Source organism: Miniopterus natalensis, chromosome 2 (genome assembly GCF_054644295.1).
Source record: "Miniopterus natalensis isolate mMinNat1 chromosome 2, mMinNat1.hap1, whole genome shotgun sequence".
In the NCBI taxonomy this organism is placed as follows: Eukaryota; Metazoa; Chordata; class Mammalia; order Chiroptera; family Miniopteridae; genus Miniopterus; species Miniopterus natalensis.
Window position 1 is genome coordinate 101,347,479 of NC_142082.1, and position 22,936 is coordinate 101,370,414.

General features: G+C 36.4%; 1 protein-coding gene across 5 annotated transcripts in view; it reads left to right on the top strand.

Annotated features, from left to right (window-relative positions):
* Positions 1 to 22,671, top strand: part of LNX2 (ligand of numb-protein X 2) — a 69,952-nt gene extending 47,281 nt beyond the window's left edge. For 4 of the 5 annotated variants that reach the window (XM_087814437.1, XM_087814436.1, XM_087814439.1 and 1 more), the window contains 8 exons: positions 5,081 to 5,328; positions 6,721 to 6,923; positions 7,449 to 7,817; positions 11,431 to 11,571; positions 13,892 to 14,069; positions 16,586 to 16,817; positions 19,078 to 19,236; positions 20,397 to 22,671. In XM_087814437.1, coding sequence (XP_087670563.1) covers positions 5,081 to 5,328; positions 6,721 to 6,923; positions 7,449 to 7,817; positions 11,431 to 11,571; positions 13,892 to 14,069; positions 16,586 to 16,817; positions 19,078 to 19,236; positions 20,397 to 20,532 — 1,666 coding nt within the window. In that variant the 3' untranslated portion in view covers positions 20,533 to 22,671. The remainder of the gene's footprint in view (positions 1 to 5,080; positions 5,329 to 6,720; positions 6,924 to 7,448; positions 7,818 to 11,430; positions 11,572 to 13,891; positions 14,070 to 16,585; positions 16,818 to 19,077; positions 19,237 to 20,396) is intronic. The other variant, XM_087814440.1, reaches the window with a different exon arrangement.
* The last annotated feature ends 265 nt before the right edge of the window (positions 22,672 to 22,936 follow it).

The window sequence follows — 22,936 nt, forward strand, 5'->3', positions numbered from 1 at the left end:
TCAAATCTACTGTGAGTTCTTCATTTTATTTATTGTGTTTTTTGAATACAGAATTTCTATTTGGTTTTTTATTGTAACTTATATTTCTTTATTGATATTTTTATTTGGTAAAACGTTTTCATGTTTTCCTTTAGTTGTTTTAGACAGGGTTTCTTTGTTCTTTGAACGCTTTTATAATATTTGATTTAAGTCATTGTCTGGTGGTAAGGCCAATGTCTGGGCTTCCTTGGGGACAGTTTCTCTTGACTGCCAATTTTCTGTGTATGGGCCATACTTAATTGTTTCTTTGCATGGTTTTTAACTTTTTATTGACCACTGGACATTTTAAATAATGTAGTGTAGAAACTCTGGAAATCAGATTCTTCTTCCTTTTCAGGATTTGTTTTTGCTATTTGTTTGTTTGGTTGTTCAATGAATTTCTAAACATTCTGCAAAATCTTTGCTCAGCTTACTGGTCAGCTAATGGTTGGACAGAGAATTCCTTAAATGCCTGTAACCAATAAATTTCATAGTCTTCCTGAGGGACTCTGTGTTTATGGTGGAGCACACCTTCAACACTCAGGCAATAGACATTTCCTCCTTAGCCTTCATATCCAGTTTTCACAGAATGTCATTATTAGCCAGAAGTGAGAGCTTAGTGTCTTCTCAGTTTCCTATGCATGCACACAGCCTGGACATATCAGAACCCCTATGGACATTTCTTTCCCTAGCTTTTATATATATATATATATATATATATAAACTTTTTGATTAGCTTTTTGTTTGCCCACCTCAGGCAGCCACAACCTTAAACAACTGCTTCTGATTTTACTTTTCCTACCAAATGCTCCTAGTGTAAAGGTTGATTGTATTGAGTGAGCTCCAAGTCAGGCTAAAGACATCCTTGCAAGTGGGGTCTTCCAGGGAACCAACAGGTCAATTAATGACAATTTTCTAGAAATGGGGCTTTGAAAGTATGCCCGTCTACCCTTCCAAGAGCAGCCAAACTCTTTTTTCAATTGTGATTGTGGGCGATTGCCTTTCCAGGTTTCTGTGGAGCTGGGGAGATGGGGATGGGAACAGGGGAAGTTTAAATGCCATAGAGCTCACTGTTTTTACTGAGATTCAGCCATTTTTCTTGAATAAATGCAATCTGGAATTGCTACAGAACTTTGGCTAATTTCAAGAGCTCAGATGTAGTTGGGTCTGACAATTTTTGCCAGTGTTCGCATTGCTTTTTGAAGGAGAGGCTTTTCAGATACCCTTAATCTACCATTTCCACTGGTCACTTGAATTGATTTTTGCATATTTTAATCTATAACTTTTAATCATTTTGCTTGTTTCTAAGATGCTCATATTCTTTTAGTTTCATTAAGTACTTGTCATGTCATTGTGCTGACATTTACTATGCATCATGTTTTATTTTACTTCTAACCATGCATCATTTTATTTTACTTCTGCTGCCCCACCACTGACACTAATACTAATCTGCTGCTAATAGGAGAGTGTATTCTGTTACACTCACTGTATGCTTCCTAATGTGAATCATTGTTATATCAGGGATGATGCCACTATATCATAAGTTTTATGTAATTTTTTCTCCATAAGGAGAGCCAGACTAATGGGAATGGAAGTATAACCTTCAGCAGGAAAGGGAAAGTCCCTCAGTTTGGCTCTGCTTGCTGCAAGAGCCTTTTGGTTTTATTTAAGAAAATTAAAAAACATGGCTGCAATAGAGCTCCCTCCCTAGGAAGGTACAGCCTAGCCTGTGGCAGTTCACACTGCCTCCGTTGCCCTTTTTAAGTGCAACCCATTATCTCAGAGCTCCACTTCCATCTGCATTGTATGAGCACATGTCTACCTTGATCTAATTAAATGTAGCATGCATTTCTTTTCTATTGTTTTTATTCATTTGTAATATCCTCTACACCAGCCTCCTGCTACACTGTTACCTACTTGAATAATCCGAGTTATGTCCCCCAATGCCAATTGCTGTTTCTGCTATTATTGTTAAGTACTGCATTTAAGAAGATGCATGGGTTTTGTTGTTATTTGTGATTTTGGTTTGTTTTTTAATGATCATTAAGGCCCTTTCTTATTCTTACATTCTGTAATTGTGTTTCTGGGTACAAGTTTCTGGAACAAATTCAATTTATTTTTCCCTAAGGCCTAGAAAAAGAACTCCATAAGAATGAATTTAGTATGACACAGTGGAAAGAGGAAACGTCTTTGAAATCAGATTTGAGTGTGTTTGGACTTTGGCTCTGCAAATTAACAACTATGTGATGTTGCCTTAGTTGAGTTTCAAGTTTCCCATTTGTAAAATGGGGATAATAGAGTGAGTGTGAGAATTTAATAAAATATTGTATATAACGGGTTTTACACATTGACTGGCACAAATTAGACATGCAACAAGTGTTGGGGTTTTCCCTTTTTCTTTCAGGTTCAGGTGTTTGCAAATTTTAGGAATAAGGACTCTGAGCCGGCTGTCTGGTCATGAGCTTTTCTCTGCCTACACCTGCTCATCCCTATAGTCTTTTTTAAAAAAAAGGCTTTATTGAAATATAGTTCACCTACCATAAAATTCACATATTGGTTTTTAGTATTTTCACAGAAGTATTCAGCCATCATCACAACCTAATTTCAGAACATTTTCAACGCCCCCAAAAGAAACCTCATCCCCATTAGCAGCCATTCCCATTCCCAAGCACATGAGTTTTGAATGATCTTTCCCAGTCCTCTTACTCACTTAAGCCCTGTAATTCTTAGTGTGCAGTTTTTGTAGATGCTTGTATTGCAGTAGCAGAAATGCTGTATTATAGTTTGGGTTTTTGCCCTCATCACCAAAAGTGTTCCTTCTATGGTCACTATGACTTTTTCATTGCTTAATCAAATGAATGCTTTTTGGTCTTTATCTTCTTTGTCCTTTGAGTGATATTTGCGTTATTGACCACTTTTTCTTTGGTGACACTCTTGTCTCCCTTGATAACTTTGAAGTTTTTCTCTCATTGTCTCCTCTTGTCTAGTTGTTCTACCACAGTCTACTCATCTGGTCCATCTTGTTTAAATATGGGTATTCCCAATGGTTCTCTCTGTAACCTTCTTCCAGTGCTGACTAAGATCATTCTTTCATATTTTCACATGATATTTTAAAGTATCATTTTTTAGTTCCTATTAGCAATTTGCTATCCCATTGGGAATTTAAGTATACTTGTTTCTTTACCTCTCTGACAACTTTATGTTTTCTTTTTAAAATTTATTTTTGCCATGTTTAACAACTATAAGATAGACTTTGTAATTATTTAGTTTGTAGGATGTTTTTGTTTTTAGCTAGGCTAATTCCCAGTGTTCACATTCTGTTTGTATTTCCCTCTCCTAGTCCATGTTTTCCATTAAAGACTAGCTATTTCCCATGTATATATTTGTGTATGATACACATTTTGAGAATTAAATCTTTACCTATTTAGTCACAAATATTTTTTATAATCCAGTTTTTGTCTCAGATTTTTTAGTGAATAAAATATTTTAAAAATGCATTTCTAATTAAATCTACTTACAAAAATAATTTTTTCAGTGATATAATTTTCAAAATTGTGTGTCAGGTCCTTGTAGGAATATTCCCTGGAGTGCTGCACAGTGATGCAGTAAGGAAAATCTGTTGTCTCTTTCTTAACAAGGGGAGGAGAAAATAAGCAGTGAGAGAAAGCTGACTAAAGAAACTTCCTAATGATCCTCTTCAAGAACTTGAAATCTAGGACTTAAATCTTCAATTTATGAAGGAAAATTTATTGCTATTATACTTAAGGGATAGCTTTCCATTTTAATTGAATTTAATCCTATATTTAATTTTTATTGAAATGTTACATTTTTTAAAAATATTGTCATTGAATGAAGATCTATGAACCTAGACATAAAACTGTTGCCTTTCTGTACTTCTTACCCCAACATGGAAGTACGTGGTGTCTGAGTTGTGTTGGGCTCTAGGAATGTGTGCCTAGCTCTCCTTCACTAATCCCCTTTCACACTGGGCATTAGTCATGTTGTCCAGTCAAGGGGTCATATGGAAAAAACATTTCTAATATGTGTGTGAAACATTATTGAAATGTTTAAACAAGCACCTATATGCCCTTTTGTCTGCTTAAATAAATAAAAATAAGCAAGTTAATAGTTCCTATTTCTTGGTGCTTACGTAAGTTTCCCAAGTACTTGGAATATGTGTGTGTGTGTACATATACGTATATATTAAATATTTTTATTATAGATTATATATTTCATATATATAAGTAATATATATATATATTAAATGTTTTGGTTTTTTTATTTTAGAGAGAGAGGAAGGGAGAGAGAGATAGAAACATCGACTGCCTTCTGCACACCCCGTACTGGGGATCTCGCCCACAACCCAGGCATGTGCCCTGACTGGGAATTGAACTGGTGACCTCCTGGTGCATGGGTGATGCTCAACCAACTGAGCCTCACTGGAATATATTTTAAACTTACATAGAATGTCTGTAATTCCACTATTGCAGTTCTAATTTTACAAACTAGGAGATATGTTTTCTTTATTTCCTTCCATGTCTATTATAAAGTTATTTGGGCCTTTGCTATGCTTTCCTACAAGTAGTAAAGCTTCAAATATATTGATATTCATTAATGAGTGAATGTGTAACATTGGCCGTGAGAATGTAGAGGCGTATTGGCACTGAAGGTCTAAGACCTTAAGGGCTTGATGAGGAAGAAGAATGCTGATTTCCACTTCTGTGGCTAAGCCGTTTAACCTGTAGAAAAGGGTTGTACTCAGGATTTCAGAATAATTCCTGCAATATAGACACAAGTTTCTGGTACTAGTGTATACCTGAATACATTTTTTATTGACGTATTCTTTGAGATATATACCAAACCATTATTTATGCCGATGCCTTGTTTTAAATTTGCTGCATGGGGTGGTAAGAACTTAATTCGAGTGAAATTATGTACTGTTGTGGGTACCTCTAGGTGCTTTGTGCATAGAAGCCACTGCCATTCTTTTGTTGTGGTACAAGCCATTAATCACTTTTTCCCCCTTTCAAATAATCTGGAAATCACCTGATGTTCTTTCTAGATGCCCTGGAGCTTCTCATCGGAGAGTTGTCCTAGAGAGAAGGAAAACCAGTAAAACTCAGACAGAGATTGAGAATGAAAATGGAACCACTATACTAGATCCCCCAGGTGCCCCATCACCCGAAACGGACTGCTCAGCGACAGGCGCAGTGCCCGCTGAGCAGAACTTGGCCTCAGCCTCTCTTCCTGCCTGGACTGAGGAGCCTGGCCTGGACAACCCTGCCTTCGAGGAGAGCGCCACTGCCGATAGTATGTGCTAGTCACCTCTTCCTTTTTCTGTTTTTTTATGTTTTCAAATCAGACATTTGCTTCTTTCCTGCTACTCCTTCCGGTTTTCCCAACATGCATTTTTCTTCTTTATTTTATTTTTTTAAAATATATCTTTATTGATTTCAGAGAGAGGAAGGGAGAGGGAGAGAGAGAGAGTAACATCAATGATGAGAGAGTCATTGATCAGCTGCCTCCTGCACGCCCCTGACTGGGGATCGAGCCCGCAACCCAGGCATGTACCTTGATCAGGAATCGGGCCATGATTTGGATCCTAGGTTGATGCTCAACTGCTGAGCCACACCTAGCCGGGCTGCATTTTTCCTCTTTAAAAAAATAATTTTATTGAGATATAATTCACATACCACAAAAATCACCCTTTTAAGTCTGTAAGTCAAACAGCTGGCATTTTAGAAACAGAGCATGAGCCTTACCCCGGGGGAAGGTGCTCCTCCCACCCCTCTTCTGTTTTAGTTTGTGAATTCACTAGTCATTAACATGCTGCTGCTTGTTTGCTCCTGTGTTCAGAAGTTTGTTGCTTCTTGACTAAAAAATCAATAACATCAAGAATGACAAAAACAATACCTCAGATTAAGTACTTACTCTGTGTCAGGCTCTGTGCCAAGCACTTTACATAAATTAACTGATGAATAATGCTTGTAACAATTTTAGGAGATTTTTTTTTAATGGTGAAAAAACTGAGCCTTGAGAGATTAATCAGGCTCACACTGCCAAGAAATGGCTGGATGTTTATCTGTCTCTGAGGCCACACTTGTGACTACTGCAATCCTCTGCTCTCAGCCACTAATCTGACTGTATAACCCACCAGGAGTGAACAGAAAGCCTCTAGTCCTAGATCTTGGGAATACTTCGTAGTTGGCCCTAGGCATTTACTTTTAAATATGATTTTCTCTTACAGATTCCAAATTTTACTAAACATTTCAAATTTTCCCTGCCAGAGCTGTAACTTTTCCCATTTCCTAAGGCTCCAGACCCACCTCTTCTTAGAGCTGATATGATGACTCTCAACATCTGTGGTGATTACATACCACAGAGTTAATTAGTCTTTTCCTTAAACTGCCTTGCATGTTTACACTTGTTTAATAATTCAGACTTTCTCTTATCAGTTAGGACAAGATGACCTTTTAATATTTCTTTATCACATCATTGTGTCTTCCCTAGTGATCTGATATATAGTAGCTATTTGTTGGTTATATACTGATCGCCTTTGGAAGAGGAAATGTTTAGATAATCTTAACATATCGATATTTTTAATCATCTATTAACATAAGATGATTTATTTACCCGAAGAACATCAAAATATAAAATACTCATTTTCTTTCCATCTGTTTTCCTCTCTCATTTTTAACTCAGCAGCCACACAACAGCCACCTAGTTTACCAGAAGGCGAAATCACCACGATTGAAATTCACCGATCTAATCCTTATATTCAGTTAGGAATTAGCATTGTGGGTGGCAACGAAACACCACTGATTAACATCGTTATCCAGGAAGTCTATCGGGATGGGATAATTGCCAGGGACGGAAGACTCCTTGCTGGAGACCAGATTCTTCAGGTATCAGTTTTATTTCTGTTGATTTGCACTCCATTGTTCTTATTCATAAATTTAAAACTGGGAAAATTGTGGCAGTGTGGAACCTGAATTATATAAAGGTAAGTTTTGCTGTTTTTATATGTAAAACATTAGAATTTAGTAATTTCTCCTGTTTCCCCATATACATAGAGTGTATTTTTTTCTTCCTACCTTTATTTCAATCCCACACTTGTAACACATTTTACACCTGAGGAAACACAAACAAGTTCTATAATTGCCGAGGTTATCCAGCTAGTACACAGCAGAACCAAGGATGCTAATTCAAGACTGTCAAAACCCTGTGATCCTAACTACTATTCTCTACCTAGTGCTAATAATTGTAAGTTAACTTTAGGAACTCTGTACTTTGTCTTTAGAGTGGATTTCTTTGTAAATAATGATTGTATATCATTTTCACAATGTTAGTTTCCTTGGGAAATGTTATTTGGGGGGAAAAGATGTTCACACTTTGGTCAGAATTCTTTTTTTTTTTTTTTTTTTTTTTAGGTCAACAACTATGATATTAGCAATGTGTCCCACAACTATGCCAGAGCTGTCCTTTCGCAGCCCTGCAGTACCCTGCAGCTCACTGTGCTTCGAGAGAGACGCTTTGGTAACCGAGCGCATAGTCTTTCTGATGGGAACTGTCTCCGAGAAGAGATTTTCCATGTGGTTCTTCATAAACGAGACTCTGGTGAACAGCTTGGCATCAAACTTGTACGAAGGACAGATGAGCCAGGAGTTTTCATTCTTGACCTGTTGGAAGGGGGGCTTGCTGCACAGGATGGGAGGCTCAGCAGCAATGATCGCGTGCTTGCCATCAATGGGCATGACCTCAAGCATGGGACTCCTGAGCTTGCCGCCCAGATCATTCAGGTACACTTGAGACATGCATTCCAGATGCTTGGCCTTTGTTACCATATTTGTTTTCATTGGCCAATAACATAAAAGTCTAGGGCACATTTCATATTTCATTGGAAAAATCAAGCATAGCTATTTAAATTCTTCAAAATCCATAGAGGTATAACTTCATTATAGATAGAATATTTTTCTAAGCACTGTGTTCCATGAACTTTAGGCTGGCTATTTATAGAGTGAAGTCTCTAAAGATTCACATGCATTTCTTGTTTGCTCCCTTGGCTCCATCTAGTACCAGACATAACAGATGGTGTTGTGCACATTTAACACATGAGAAAGGTAAGGCTCCAAGGAGCCGTGATTACCAAGGTTGTGACTTAACCTCATCTTTTAACTTTCCTTTTCCACTTCAGGATCCATAAAAATAGAGGGAAAGTTGTTTTTTATTAAGAATAACTCTTATGTCTATAATGCTTTTTTTTCCTTTAAGGAATTTAAAGCATTTCAAACACATCATCACATTTCTCCTCACAGTATCCCTGTGGAGAAAGTAAGGATAGTTATTATCATAGGAAAACCATGTTTTCAGTAAGAGCAGTAAACCAGATAAATTAGAAAATTTCCCAGAGAAGATTTCAGGTTCTGTAGCATGCCGTGGCATTAACCCCAATATGGGTATCTCCTACAGAGATCAGGGTAAAACAAAAATGCCATTTTTTTTTTTTAAAGTAAGCACAACAAAACACTCTAAAGGGAACCAATCATTAGTATAGTTGAGCATCAGGAATTAAGGTAGGTTGATAGTCACTAAAAACGTGTGCACAGAATCAAATAACAATAAATATCTAAGACTATGAGAAAACCCAAGTCTCAGTCCTCTATAACTTACTCCTTTTTTTTTAACTTTTTGGTTCAGTGTAGCCTTATGGAAACACACACATAGCCATATTGCATTGAGGGGAGACTCAGTTATTGGTCTCAGTTCATAGACTTGAGATTTAAAGAAATTGGGTACCTCAACATTTCTTGAAATCAGAGGCAGCATTTGGACTTTTACCTGTGGATACCAGCCAGCAGCTGCACCAGTAAGGATTAGTTCATCATGTAAGGGCCAGGGTTGGTGGGAGGAGAAGGGGGAGAAAAAAGAAAAAAGTTAATCCAGTCATGGGATTTGTTAAAGAAACAGGAGAGCTGAGTGGATGATCAGTAAGATGCAAAGAAATAGATTAACTAGGTATATTTCAGGCAATGTTAAAATACTCTAATTCCTAAGTAGATGGTCCTCACTAAATTTCTAACCAAAATGTGAAAAATGTACATACACAGGTAGAAAATGCATTAAAATTTTTCACAATAATGTATTGTGTTTTTGGATTTTTATAATCCAGATAGTTATGATATGTTTCATCATATTTTCCCCAAAGTATAGAAAACTGAAGTTGGTCAATTTAAGTTACTTTGGTTACTTTGTGGGAGGAAAAAGTCATATTTTTTTGGGGGGGGTCTATAAAAATATGTACTCAGTGTCTCAGAAAGAGAATCATAAAGACAAAATAAAGAAAGAAGTTAAAATCACACTCAATCTAAATGCCTCAAGATGTCAACGTTAATGTTTTGGAGAACATCATTACAAACACTTTTTACATGTTTGTCCACAGATAGATAGATAGATACATATTTACACAAATACTTAACATATGCACACATCTTGTAAATTCTGAGTTTGCAACTTTTTTTTACATCAACAGTATGTTGTGGATTTCTTAACATGATAATAAGTATAGACACTCACATCATGATTTTTAATAGCTCTGTAGTAGGCATGTTGTGTTCTATAACTTTTGTTTTGTTTTAAAATTTAAGACATTTTGCTAAATTTCCTTCTGGAAAGATCAGACCGTACTAATTTACATACCCGGCAACAAGGCATGCTACTTATTTATGAATCTTGGGTATTGTGATTTGAGCATCCTGCATTTTAAAAAATCTTGACTTTAACACAACTCTTTTGCTGTGTTTGAAACCCTGGAATATTAAATGTGCAGTCTGTTTAAAGTTAGCCTAAATGCAAATGTTGGTTCATCATTTAAAACCTAAATGCTCACTTCCATCACATGCAAAGAATTTTGTCTTTTAAGCAATTTAGGAAGGTCACTGATTTGTTTCTGTTTAAGGTTTGCGTAAACTGGGGTTGTCCATAAAGTTGAAATACTGTGTGAAGTATTTGGTAGTTATCAGATGTTAAGCAGGATGAAGATGATCCTGTACATTGAAGTCACAGAGGGAGTGTCTCACCACTTCACACTGTGATCTAATAATCTGAAGTGTCAGAATTATAAATACCAGGATTCTAAACATTCTACTTTGTTATTTATCCTTTAGGTCAAGTCCCCAGACTCTGTTTTGGAAGTTTGGCTATATATTAACTGTTCTTTCAGTTATTTTAAAGAACTTTTCTGAAGCTATTTTAGTGTAATAAAATGCTTGAATAAGAAGATGATTTTCACTGGTGCCTTAAAGTTGGTTATCACTTATTTTCCAATTTAAGAACTAAAAATAGAGTAATTTCTTAACATTATTGACTATAGTTATGAAGGAGTTTCCCTCTTTCTACCACAATTCCTTGAAAGTAGGGTATCCTATTTTCCCATAGGAATAATAATAAAATTGGGAATTGTGGTCCTGACCAAGAGTCAGCATCAAATAAATTAGGCCTGTACATTAAAAGCAAAGATAAAATAACTTATTAAGTTACAAAGTATTTTTAAAATATACTAGATGTGAATCTATGTTTAAAATAATAGATCTATAGATAATAGACCTCTAAATTTAAAATAATCATAAACCTCTAAAGTAATTTGCCATAATAACACGTAAGGACATGTGTGTGTCAAACACATGCGGGGTGTGTGTGTGTATTTGAAGACTTGTTGCACAGGATCTCTGTAATCATTCTTTTCAGGACTGTTTAAGCTGATGTCCTATTTTGACTCAAACCTGTTGCAAGCAGAAACAAAGCTGTGCATAGTTCCATTGATTATTACTTCCAGAGTAGCCACCATCAAATTTATTTCAAGTCACAATGGAATTTAATTAAGTTTTGAACGAGTTCTTACTTTCTATCCTTTTTCCTTTGCTGTCTCCCTCTCAGTGCCAAGGCCATTACTGAAAGGGCAAAGAAATTTGTTTTTTTTAATTGTAAAATGTTTATTTTTAATTTGATAAATTCTGCCAAATTGTCTTTGGAAAATGTCTTACCAATTTACACACCCATTAACAAAATATAAAGGGATTTATCTTTCTGTCCTCTTAAAAGCATTTTTTAAAAGATACCCTTCAAGAAATCAAGGGGAGATGAGAACACAGGCAGTTTTCCTGCTTTGCCATGGTTATTTTGGAGGTGGGGTTGGGGAGGGCATATCCAAGAGCTATGTGTATGTGATTCACCTGCAGAAGTTTTAAAATATTAACTCATGAAATGAGCCCCCTTCCTCCCCACCACCAGGTGCTGACAGTCACGACCCAGGCAAGGCTCTGCTATAATGATAAGTGCGTTGGAAATTATGCTGCCTGTAATTTTTACAGTGGGAAGTATCATTAATGACTGGCGGTAATGTGTGTGTTTTCTCAGGCTAGTGGAGAAAGGGTGAATTTAACAATTGGTAGACCAGGGAAACCCCAGCCTGGTAACACTATCCGAGAAGCAGGAACTCAGAGCAGCAGCCAGCAGCAAGCGCAGCCGCTGTATTACAGCAGACCCAGCTCACATAAGGTGAGGTGTTTTGTTTGTGCGTTTTAATTTATCCACCCTCAAAGGATCACTGTTACAAGCCGGTAAAATTTAAATGAAGGCTGTTATTCTGTTGGAGAAGGTGAACATGGGTGTTGAGGATGTGAAATGTGCATGTTTTGCTGCCTTGGAGAGGGACTCTGTTGTCTCAGTTCCTCAGACAGCGGGCACGGTTTCTTAGTGAAGAAGGTCTCTCTGCCAGGTGACTAATGGGAAGTGTTTGATCTTCCAGAAAAAAGTTTCTGTTTGTTTAGCCCTGCTTGAAAGTCTCATTTGATTCTTTGCTTGAATCAACTTCTGGTTGGCCAGGATATTTTCAACAATGACATTCACCCAACTATGTGAAAATATAAGCTAAATGTGAGCTTTCAAAGTCACTTTCCTTAAGTAAAATTAAATTGCTTTACCAAACAAAAACTTATTCATTGGTCTGCTTCAAAACCATAGAAGTTTCCTATGCACTAAAATGGCTTCTTATGTAAGTACAGTATTTGAGAAAGTAATTACCTTTGGAATGTCACTGGTACATAAGAAAGCATTGCTTGAAGACATGAGTATTTTTGTCCCATCAGGTTTATCTGGTTTTCTGAGCTTAAGTCCAGACTTGTCACTGGTCTTTGGTTTAGTTAATACTTATATAAAATTATAACCACATACTTTGTTCTCATTTCTGAACAAAAAACCAAAATAGATGAGGGAAACCTATAATTTTGCCTTTATAATGATGGCTGTGTAAAAGGGTTTAGTGTTTTGAACAGGAATTTTTAATAGGAATTGTTTCAGATAGCTTGTCCTTGTTTAAAGAATTGTAGCGTAAGCCAAAAGTTGATTATTGAATCTTTTATGTCATTGAATCCTATAATAATTTGAGATGTGGGTATCTGACAACATTATAAATTTAAGACATAAGACAATTTTTAAAACTGTATTTAATTATTTGCACGTTCATCTAGATAACTCTGCTTACTTCATTTCGTTTGTTTAGGGCACATATATTTTTCTCTTTTAACTCTGCTAATTCTCTTTAATTTTATGGGACAATGTTTTACATAGCAGAGCACTGTAAATAAATTCAGCAGAATTTATTCTTATTCTAGGTACTCTGCAAACCTTGTTAGTTGGAACAACCACATGAAATGTACTTTTAAGTGTTAATTTAGCTGTTTACTCTTGCATTTGTTATATCAAATCTGATTTAGAATAATAAAGGTCTCTAGGGAAAGCCAGTACACAAATTCACCAAAACAACCTGTTCAGGTGGTTATGATTGTTAAAAATTAAAATATATATATTAGTCTACTGCTAAGCTTCTAAGTAGCTGCTTAGATAAACATTCATATGGTGTTAAACCCTGAGAAGTTTCCTTGAAGCTTACCCAGTATAATCACTGAAGTTAGGTTTGTTTCCTGAGGAAAAAAATGCATACATCTCAGCCAGCAGAAGAATAAAATCCCTGCCCTTCAAGGATGAAATACCTGAGAGCTGAGACGCTGAAGAAAATATACTCAAGGTTGAGTTTGCATGACTTGTCTTCATAACAAAATGGTTTTGCTCCATTTTGAAGGATACTAACATAGATTTCATACCTTTAGATAGGAGACTGCCTTAAGACATTTACAAGTTTTCGACTAGGTCATAACATTTGCTAGAAATGCTTTGCTGTTATTATAGATAGTTCCCTTGATAAAATTTCAGGCGTACAGGGATTCCAGGACCAGGGAAGGGCACATGGCTTGGAATTCCAGGACCTGGTTAACAGATATGTCCATGTCAACTCTTTGAATTTATGCCACTAAAGGAAATGTTATAATTCTGTAAATATAATTCACATATTTCCATTGTTGATATTGTTAGTAACATTAATATAATTATCTTGTACTACTCTGTCTACTTTTCTTTTGAAGAATTAGGGGAGAAAGATGGAAGAAAATGTAATTGGCTCACATTCAGACTCTTAAAAACTCAAATGCATTATTTACGTTTATAGAATTGATCATATCTTGGCTTTTAAGGTAACTGTACGATTGATGTGCATATTTAACTTTAACCTCGCATGTCAACAGTCCCGAATTGTTTCAGTTCCATAAGCCACATGAAAATACGGTAGTCCAAAGTTTGACATTGATTCCATAGTGATCAGTGTAGTGTTTGTACATATGATGAGCTGTGTATTACTTTCAGTTCTATAGTAAGTGATTAGAAAAATGACTTACAGTTGCTGCATAAGCTTTTACATTAGTTTAAGTTGTATATTATTCATTCCAACAAATATATTCAATAAATTTTTCCTCTCATGATTTAGGATCTTACCCAGTGTGTTACATGCCAAGAAAAGCACATTACTGTAAAGAAGGAACCCCACGAATCCCTTGGAATGACCGTGGCTGGGGGCAGAGGAAGTAAGAGTGGTGAACTGCCCATCTTTGTGACCAGTGTGCCACCTCATGGCTGCCTCGCGCGCGATGGCAGAATCAAGAGAGGTAAGATAGGCTCTTCAACAATTTCACCACATCTTCTCCCTGAATTCAACTTTGTACGTAAGAAATATGTTCAGAGTTGTCTTTTAAACTTTTTGCATTCTGAAATGTCCCTTGCATATGTAAGCATAAAGCCTCTTTATAAGGTTAGAAAAATGCCTACTGTAAAGGGAAATTGCATTTTCTAACAGTTATTGAGACTGTTGGACTATTTTATGTTGAAAAAGGCTCTCTAAGAAGTTTTTGTTTCCCACATTATGGCAAGGTAGATTCTCTGAAGGACCATCTCCAAAATACAAATGTTGCTTAAACTAAAGTGGGAGGGGCTCACAGAAGAGGTGGAGCAGAACACAAAGTTTAAAAGATAGTGGGTTTAGGGATTAGCACATTTAGAAGTTCACGTTCTGCATCAACACTGTATAATTTGTATACGTGGGGGTGGAAATGGTAAAACAGCATTCTTCATACACTTGGTTTGTTCATATAGAAAAGTGAGTCTTAAAAGCTATTTTTCCAAGAGTGAAGTTAGATTCCTACCTCAAACCACATACCAGAATTAACTTATTATGGATCCAATACCTAAGTATAAGATCTACAACGTTCAGAGGAAAACCAGTGTAAATATTCATGACCTTGGATTAGGCAAGGGTTTTCTTAGATCCGACACCAAAAACACAAGCAACAACGATGAAATGGATAAACTGGACTTCATCAAAATTACAGATTTGATGAAGGACACACACCACCAAGAAAGTAAGAAGATAACCCACAGAATAGGAGAAAATATTTGTAAATCATATATCTGATGAAAGACTTATACCTAGAGTACATAAAGAACTCTTACTACTCAATAAGTAAAAAGATAAATGACCCAATTGAAAAATGGGCAAAGGATATGAATAGACATTCTTCCAAAGGAGATATACAGATGGCCAATAATCCCAGGAAAAGATGTTCAGTGTCCTTGGTTATTAGAGAAACGCGAATCAAAACCACTTCACACTCACTAGGATGAATATAATAATAAAGACAGGCAATAACAAACATTGGCAAGGATGTAGAGAAATTGGAACCTTCATACATTGCCAGCAGGAATGTAAAATGGTACAACTGTTTTGGAAAACAGTTTAGCAGTTCCTCAAAAAAGCTAAACATAGTGTTACCATATGATCTAACAATTCTGTTCCTGAAGAAATGGAAACATGTGGCCACACAAAAACTTGTACATGAAGCTTCATAGCAGTATTTTTCATAATAACCAGAAAGTGTAAACAACCCAAATATCTGTCAGCTAATGAATGGATTAACATAATGTGGTATATCCATACAATGGAAAATTATTTGGCTCTAAAAAGGAATGAAATATTGACACAAGCTACAATATAGGTGAACCTTGAAAACATTATGACTATGGAAAGAAGACAGTCACAAAAGACCAAGTGTGGTACCATTTACATGATATGCCCAGATGGGCAGATCTATAGTAATAGAAAGTATATTAATGATTACTTAGGGCTGGAGGAAGAAAAATGACTGCTAATGGGTACATGTTTTTTGGGGATTGATCTTAAAATGATGGGTGATGATTGTATAACTTTGTGACTATACTGAAAATCATAAAATTGTAACTTTGAATGAATGAATTGAATGTTACGTGAATATCTTAATAAGGCTGCTACTTTTAAAGTTACTTGTCCAATTATAGAATTGGGGGTAATTTTATTTCCTTATTATTTATAATGTTTTCTGAATTTTCTACAATGAAAATGGTTTGCTTTAACAATCTGAATAATAAATGATGATTTGGAAGAGGAGGTTTTTCTGTAGGCTTTCATGGTACAAAATGTCTATGCTTCCTACAGAAGTAAACCTTTCCTTCTAACCTTTTATTTAATCCTCATTGCCCTTTTTATTATATTACGTGACAGAGGAACAAATACTTTTTTCTCCCTCAAGGAAGAGGAGATGTCCAAATCACATTTCATTTCTTTGTGTACGCCCAAGAATATCCTCTCTGCATATTCTGGTATGTTTGCACTGAGTGAACTATGTAGGGCTGTCTTTATGTATAAAACTGTGTAAACACAAAATAGAATATAAGAATTCATTTCCAAGTGCAATGTGTCAAATAATTTTTGAAATGGAAAGAACAGTAGAAATCATTGAAGCTCGAAGAAGAGAACTGAATGTGCCAGGGCCCGTACCCAGCTAAACCTATGACATGCCAGGACCAAGGATTTCAACTTCCAGTGGAATCATGGTGTTTCAAGCCACACTTTTACATATATAATATATGAACTTATTTTAAATTTTTGAATTGTTTTGGGTTGTTTTTCATAAATTGAGTTTTTTCTCAGTATTATAAAAGTTATAAAAAAGTAAAAATGATCTTTTACCTTACCTCACCTGAGTCATTAAAACTAACTTTTGTCTATTAGTTTACCAGTAAAAAAATTTACAGAGAAATAATCACTTGGTAGCTCGGCTCATTTTTTTTTTTGGTCTCGTTATTTGAACAGGTGATGTATTGTTGAATATCAATGGCATTGATTTGACCAATTTAAGTCACAGTGAGGCTGTTGCTATGCTAAAAGCCAGTGCTGCATCCCCCGCTGTTGCCCTTAAAGCCCTTGAGGTCCAGGTTGTTGAGGAGGCTGCCCAGGCCACGGATGAGCAGCCAAGCGCTTTCAGTGACAACGAGTATGATGCCAGTTGGTCCCCATCGTGGATCATGTGGCTTGGGCTTCCCAGGTACTAACAGTTTCTTTGTTGTTTTATGAAATAATCATAATTATAACCTTTATTAGTGTGTAACCCTGTAAATTCACTCACTGATGGAAAAAAGGCTTTGGTTAGATAAAAGTAGCAGCATCAAATCAAGTTACAGAAGAAATGGTAATTTTTCTAGGTTATTATATTTAAACGGTAAATTTAATAATAAGAACTAAGCTAAAAAGATATATCTGTTTATAAAAATGAATAAAGCCATCTGTCCATTTCTGTTAAGGTTCATAAGTGGACAAGCCATGCAAGGGGGCATTCAGGCCCTTGCTCAGGAAAGCTGTCATTGTCACTGTTCATCCTGATACATGCTTAGCCTTCATGTGCATGGGGTCAAAGTACAGGGCCTTGTCCTATCCCAGAAGGCTTTCTAAAAGCCCTTTGTTCTTAATGCTTTTAACTCTCCTAAAATGGCTGGGTATAAAAGTCGGTTTTTATTGGACATAAGTCTTAAGCCAAAGGATTGGTGTTCAAGAATAGGTTCTCCTATCGTATATCCATTCATGACTGACCAGCCAAGGCATTCTGAATTTGGTCAGCGTCTGGTCATACAAACACTTGGAACCTCCAGGTGATTGTTGCATAATTTGATATTGAGGTAGGAAGAATGTGTTATTATCTTTGTTTCCAAATCAGCTTAGATTCTTAACATATAAGAGAATCCTAAAACTGAACTATGATGAAACATTTTGATTCTTAACAAAGTTACTCATTGAAAATAAAAATAAATGATAAGAATGTGCCAATTTCTGGGCTATCTAGCTTCATTTGGTATAAATTTGTAATAACTAGAATTTCAGTAGTGCTCTATGGTTTATAAAGTACTTTTGCAGAAAGAACAACAAAGAAGCAAGGATATTATTGGATTATCAGGTTATTTATTTATACTCTAATTTGCTGACTGGTCTTGGTTAAAAAAACAACAATAAAGAGACCTAAAATTGTAGTAGAATTCATGTCTCAGGAACCTGTAGGGACCTTGTATATGGACCTTGTGGAGAGAGATTTTTTTATGACAAAGATGATTTAGCTACTTCCTATCTGTTTATTCTGTGCATCAAAATTGAAATAGGAAATTTTTGTTACTATTTTCCAGATTGAGTTCCCTATTTTGTCTATTAGAGTCTCTCGTAAAATGAAAGCACTTTAAGTGAAGGGGGAAAAAACTAATTTTAACTCCTTATGGAGATTAAAAAGAGGGATAGTGATGTTACATTTTGGGGGAATCTGCTCTACTGTTCATTTTCTTTCATCTGAGTGCTGAAGTCAGCAGTATTAGACCCATCATACCACTTTTTGTTGTTGTTTTGTTTTTGTTAATCCTCACTTGAGGATATTTTTTCCATTGGTTTTTTAGAGAGAGTGGAAGGGAGGGTGTGAGGGGAAGAGAAAGGAGACACAGAGAGAGAGGGAGAAACATCAATTGGTTACCTCCCAAACTCTCCCCTACCTGGGCTGGGGATCGAACCTGCAACCCAAGTACATGCGCTTGACCAGGAATTGAACCTGTGACCCTTTGGTCCACGGACCAATGCTCTAACCATTGAGCCACACCAGCCAGGGCATTCCACCTTTTAGAAGATGCAAATTTTAAAGGTACAATTTTGAAGATACCAATGGATATCAGAATGGAGGACCTGTTGGAAGTTCAGTGAGTACCCTAGCCGATTTTGCTCAATGGTTGGAGCGTCGGCCCACAGACTGAAGGGTCCTGGTTCAATTCCCCCCGAGGACACATACCTCGGTTGCAGGCTCCATCCCCGGCCCTGGTCAGGGTGGGTGCAGGAGGCAACCAATCAATGTGTCTCTCTCATGTCGATGTTTCTCTCCCTTTCTCCCCCTCTCCTTGTCCCAATCTCAATGGAAAAAAGATCGAGTGAGGATTTAAAAAAAGAAAGAAAGTGCAATGAGCAAATATTAGGCTCAGAACCATTTTATACAAATTTCTGAGGTGTAACTTATACCCAAGTTTATTTAAACTGGGGTGTGTGTGTGTGTGTGTCTTACTCACTTAGGAAAAGAAGACTGAAAAAAGTGAAAAGAAATCCAAACCTGTCTAGGACTACATCTGTGCTCGAAATGGGTGGTCAAAATAATACATTCAGAAGAAAATAAAGTAGCCCTTTTTCTTCTCCCAGTGGTGGAAAGCACAACATAGTGTGCAGTTATGACAAAGATGAACAGGCTGTAATCATCTCCATTGTTTCCTGATATTTGTGTTTGTTTATAGTTCCCTTCACAGCTGCCATGATATAGTTTTACGAAGAAGCTACTTGGGAAGTTGGGGCTTTAGTATTGTTGGTGGATATGAAGAGAACCACACCAATCAGCCTTTCTTCATTAAAACCATTGTCTTGGGAACTCCTGCTTATTATGATGGAAGATTAAAGTGAGTTTTGTTATTTATTGATGTGATCCATATTTGTTGTGATGGACACAATCTAGACCAGAAGTCAGCTCCAAATGTAGCTTGTAAATAAAGTTTTATAGGAACATGGCCACTCTCACTTGTTTACATGTTGTCTGTCACTGCTTCTGAGCTACTGAAGCAGAGCTGAGTCATTGTGACACAGACCAAAGCCTAAAATATTTATTTACCATCTGGCCCTTTATAGAAAAATATTGCCAACCCTGATCTAGACGAAACATTACCTTTACCGTTTTGCCATTCATAGTTCTATTTTGCTAATCTGATGACAGGACTGAACCAGAGTCATTGCACTGCACATACTGTGATGTGACTAGCTTGGAGCAGTTCTGCCACGCAGCCCACTCAGGTCCAGTCCTGTCATTAGATGCCTCTGCTTTATTTTTCTCCACAGCACTTATGTCTACCTATCAATATATTTATGCAAGCTCCATGCAAGGAGAAGGCAGTTTTGTTACATTTGTTGTTAACATCCCTGGCAGCCAGAGCAGTGCCTTGCGTATGTAGTAAAGTCTCAGTAATTTTTTTTAAAATTGATTTCAGAGAGAGGAAGGGAGAGGGAGAGAGAGATAGGAACATCTATGAGAGAGTCATTGATTGGCTGCCTCCTGCACGCCCCCTGCTTGGGATCAAGCCTGCAACCCGGGCATGTACTCTAACCAGGAATTGAACCGTGATCTCTCCTGGATCAGAGGCTGAGCCACGCCAGCTAGGCAGTCTCAGTAAATATTTGATGAACAAGTGTGTGATATTTGACTGTCCCAGGCACAGTGCCAGGTGCTTGTGATTGATTGTATTGATTTTATTATTGATTGATTGATTGTATTATTGAATCCTGTTAACCCTAAGAGAGGGTGACCGAGGGGTATTCTTCATTGGCCATGGAAAACCAACATAGGCTTAAAAAATCACCCCAGATGTTTCTCACAGTAGGTAATACACCCTAATCATTGACTGTTAATGGTTAAGTGAAACTGATTTTCATGCTAAACAAATCTCAAGGTTTCTCTCTCTCCCTTCCTCTCTCAAACCAATAAAATATATAGTTTTTAAAAAGATAATGGTTTTAATACCATGAAAATCATGACAGTCTGTTTCTGTTTCTGTCTGTCTTTGTCCAGATGTGGAGATATGATCGTGGCGGTGAACGGTCTGTCAACTGTGGGCATGAGCCATTCTGCATTAGTTCCCATGCTGAAGGAGCAGAGGAACAAAGTCACTCTGACGGTTATTTGCTGGCCTGGCAGCCTGGTGTAGATTTTGAAATTGGTTTTGAGTCAAACATCTTTCTTTTTTAGGTTTTGGAAAGAAAACCCTTTTGCTTTATTGTATTTCTGGTTGTTAGGAACTACTGACACAGCTGGTATATGCAGGGCCCCAAACCACTAAGATTGTCCTTTTGCTGTTATTTACATGGTTTTCCTCAAGTTAGCCACTTTTTTTTCCTCTTGGAAACAGTCTTCCACTAACCCTGTGAGTTCGTATTTTCAGAACGAGACCTATAATAATGAATGAAGTCTCCCCAAACTGTGACCCAGCCAGCTAGGTTCAAGGACTTGTGGTGGCTCTGTGTTTTCATTGACTGAATCCGATGATGAGTTACGCATGCCCAAGGCTGGTATCAGTGACGACAGGAGCAATAGCACTTGCTATCGCTGTTGCTACCAACCAACGCCATGGATGGCTGGATTTTAAATTTGGATAGTAACCGTTCCCATTTCCCATAGGTGCCAACATTTCAAAACTTCATAATGTTTATAAGGTGATCTTTCTGGCTTATTTTTTCTTTAATCTCTCAGTGATCATAGATGATGAAGATACAAGTTTGACACCACAAAAGAGACTTATTAAAAAAAACAAAAAACAACAACAAAAACACACCTTTATTAGAATAGTAGAGAGTAAAAGATAACATTATCCAGTGACACAGGAATATGAGAGGTAATTATAGTTTAGTGCTGGAGATGGTAAAAGCTGCATCTTTTTGAACAGTCCAAAAGTGTTAAAGATTCATTTCCAAAGGAATGTTTTACACGGGAAATTTTTGAAGCAGTTTTTGCTAAAAATTATTTTCTAGAGTTTATATTATCCTTCTGTCAGCACACTTGGCTGGAAATATTTTTGTGATTTATGCAATTAGATGACAAAGATAAAACCATTCAATACACACATACCCATCACAGCAAAGTAGGAGAAGCTAGACCTTTTTTATTTTATTCTGGTAAAATTCTTGAGTGTTTTAGAAACCCTTATTTTTTCCCCATTATTCCTTTACTTAGGAACTTAATTATTTTTTTAAAAAGTGAAAAGTTCTGTCTTAGTTTTTTTATCTGAAATAGTAGGTTTTAGATGTGAATATCTTTCAATCAGTTTTTGGTCACTAGACTATTTCATATTTTTTGAGATTTCTTGAAAGCTCTGACCGGCCTGTTATGTTTGTCCTTTACTCAATAAGGTTGTCGTTTGGAAGAGCACATCAAGGAGTGAAAAGAGAAAATATCCTTACCTTATTAATATTATGCATACTTGAAAAAAGTTCACTAGAAACCTAGCTCAGATTATGAGCTAATTTACAAGTGACCTCTGTAATAGATGGTATTGATGATCAGAGAATGTATTTCAAAATACTACAGTGTATTATGAAGCATGACCACTTTGTTTTCAAACTTAGCAATTGCATTGCTGGGATTCATTGTATTCTAGCATGTCACTGATTATTCCAGTTAGTTTTATAATGATTTTTTAAAATATATCTCTTTTGAATAAATAAGAAATGGAATAATTGTTACTAACTTGTTCAACCCTGTAGCCACACTGTAGGCACAGATAACCAAGATACAGTGGAATGCCCCATGCAGTATATTACTGTTACAACATGATTGGCTTTGGAAGCAGTTTGATATTGAAATGCTTTGATATTCTAATTGACATCGAACAAGTTTTATTCCTGCTCCCCAAGAAGAATTTTGTAACCCACTTTGCTATTTTTTTAAACATTTTGTAAGAAAAAGTCATTTCTTGGGGAGTGGCCATCCATCAACAAATATCTTGCTACTTTGTTATATATAAAATAGTTTCATTGAACCCAGTGGTATAATGAGTATTCTGAAAGAAGAAATGTTTTTCAATATTATTTTTATCATGGAAATGTTGAAATCAGCTTAAGCTAATTTGGTTTTATTACAAAAGACTATAGCTTTTGGTCAGAATGGTATTTGGTGATGGAAACTTGTTCACAATTTGCTGTTACTGTTGAAATATTTGAATTTTGTCATTTGAAGCTTAAATAGTTAAATATTTTGATTTGTTCTGTGCCTTCAGTTTAAATTATTTCGGGATTTTTCAGATATGTTTAAATAATTCTTGATGGAAATAAAAATCATCATTTCCGTAATAGTGACATTGTATCTTTTCTGGAACAGCAGATGCTAACTCTGTGTGATCCTTATTTTCGTTTGAGCACCACTGTCGTCATTACAGTATCCCAAGCTTGAACCTCAGGATCACCAATCCATCTTCCAGTTCTCATTCCTGTGGGTAGAATACATACGATCCCTACTGACTCTTGGAAGTCTTGCCTGTGCACTACCTCTAGATGTGTGGCTACTGAGTACCTGAAATGCAACCAGTGCCACATGTTGAAATGATAATACCTTGGATG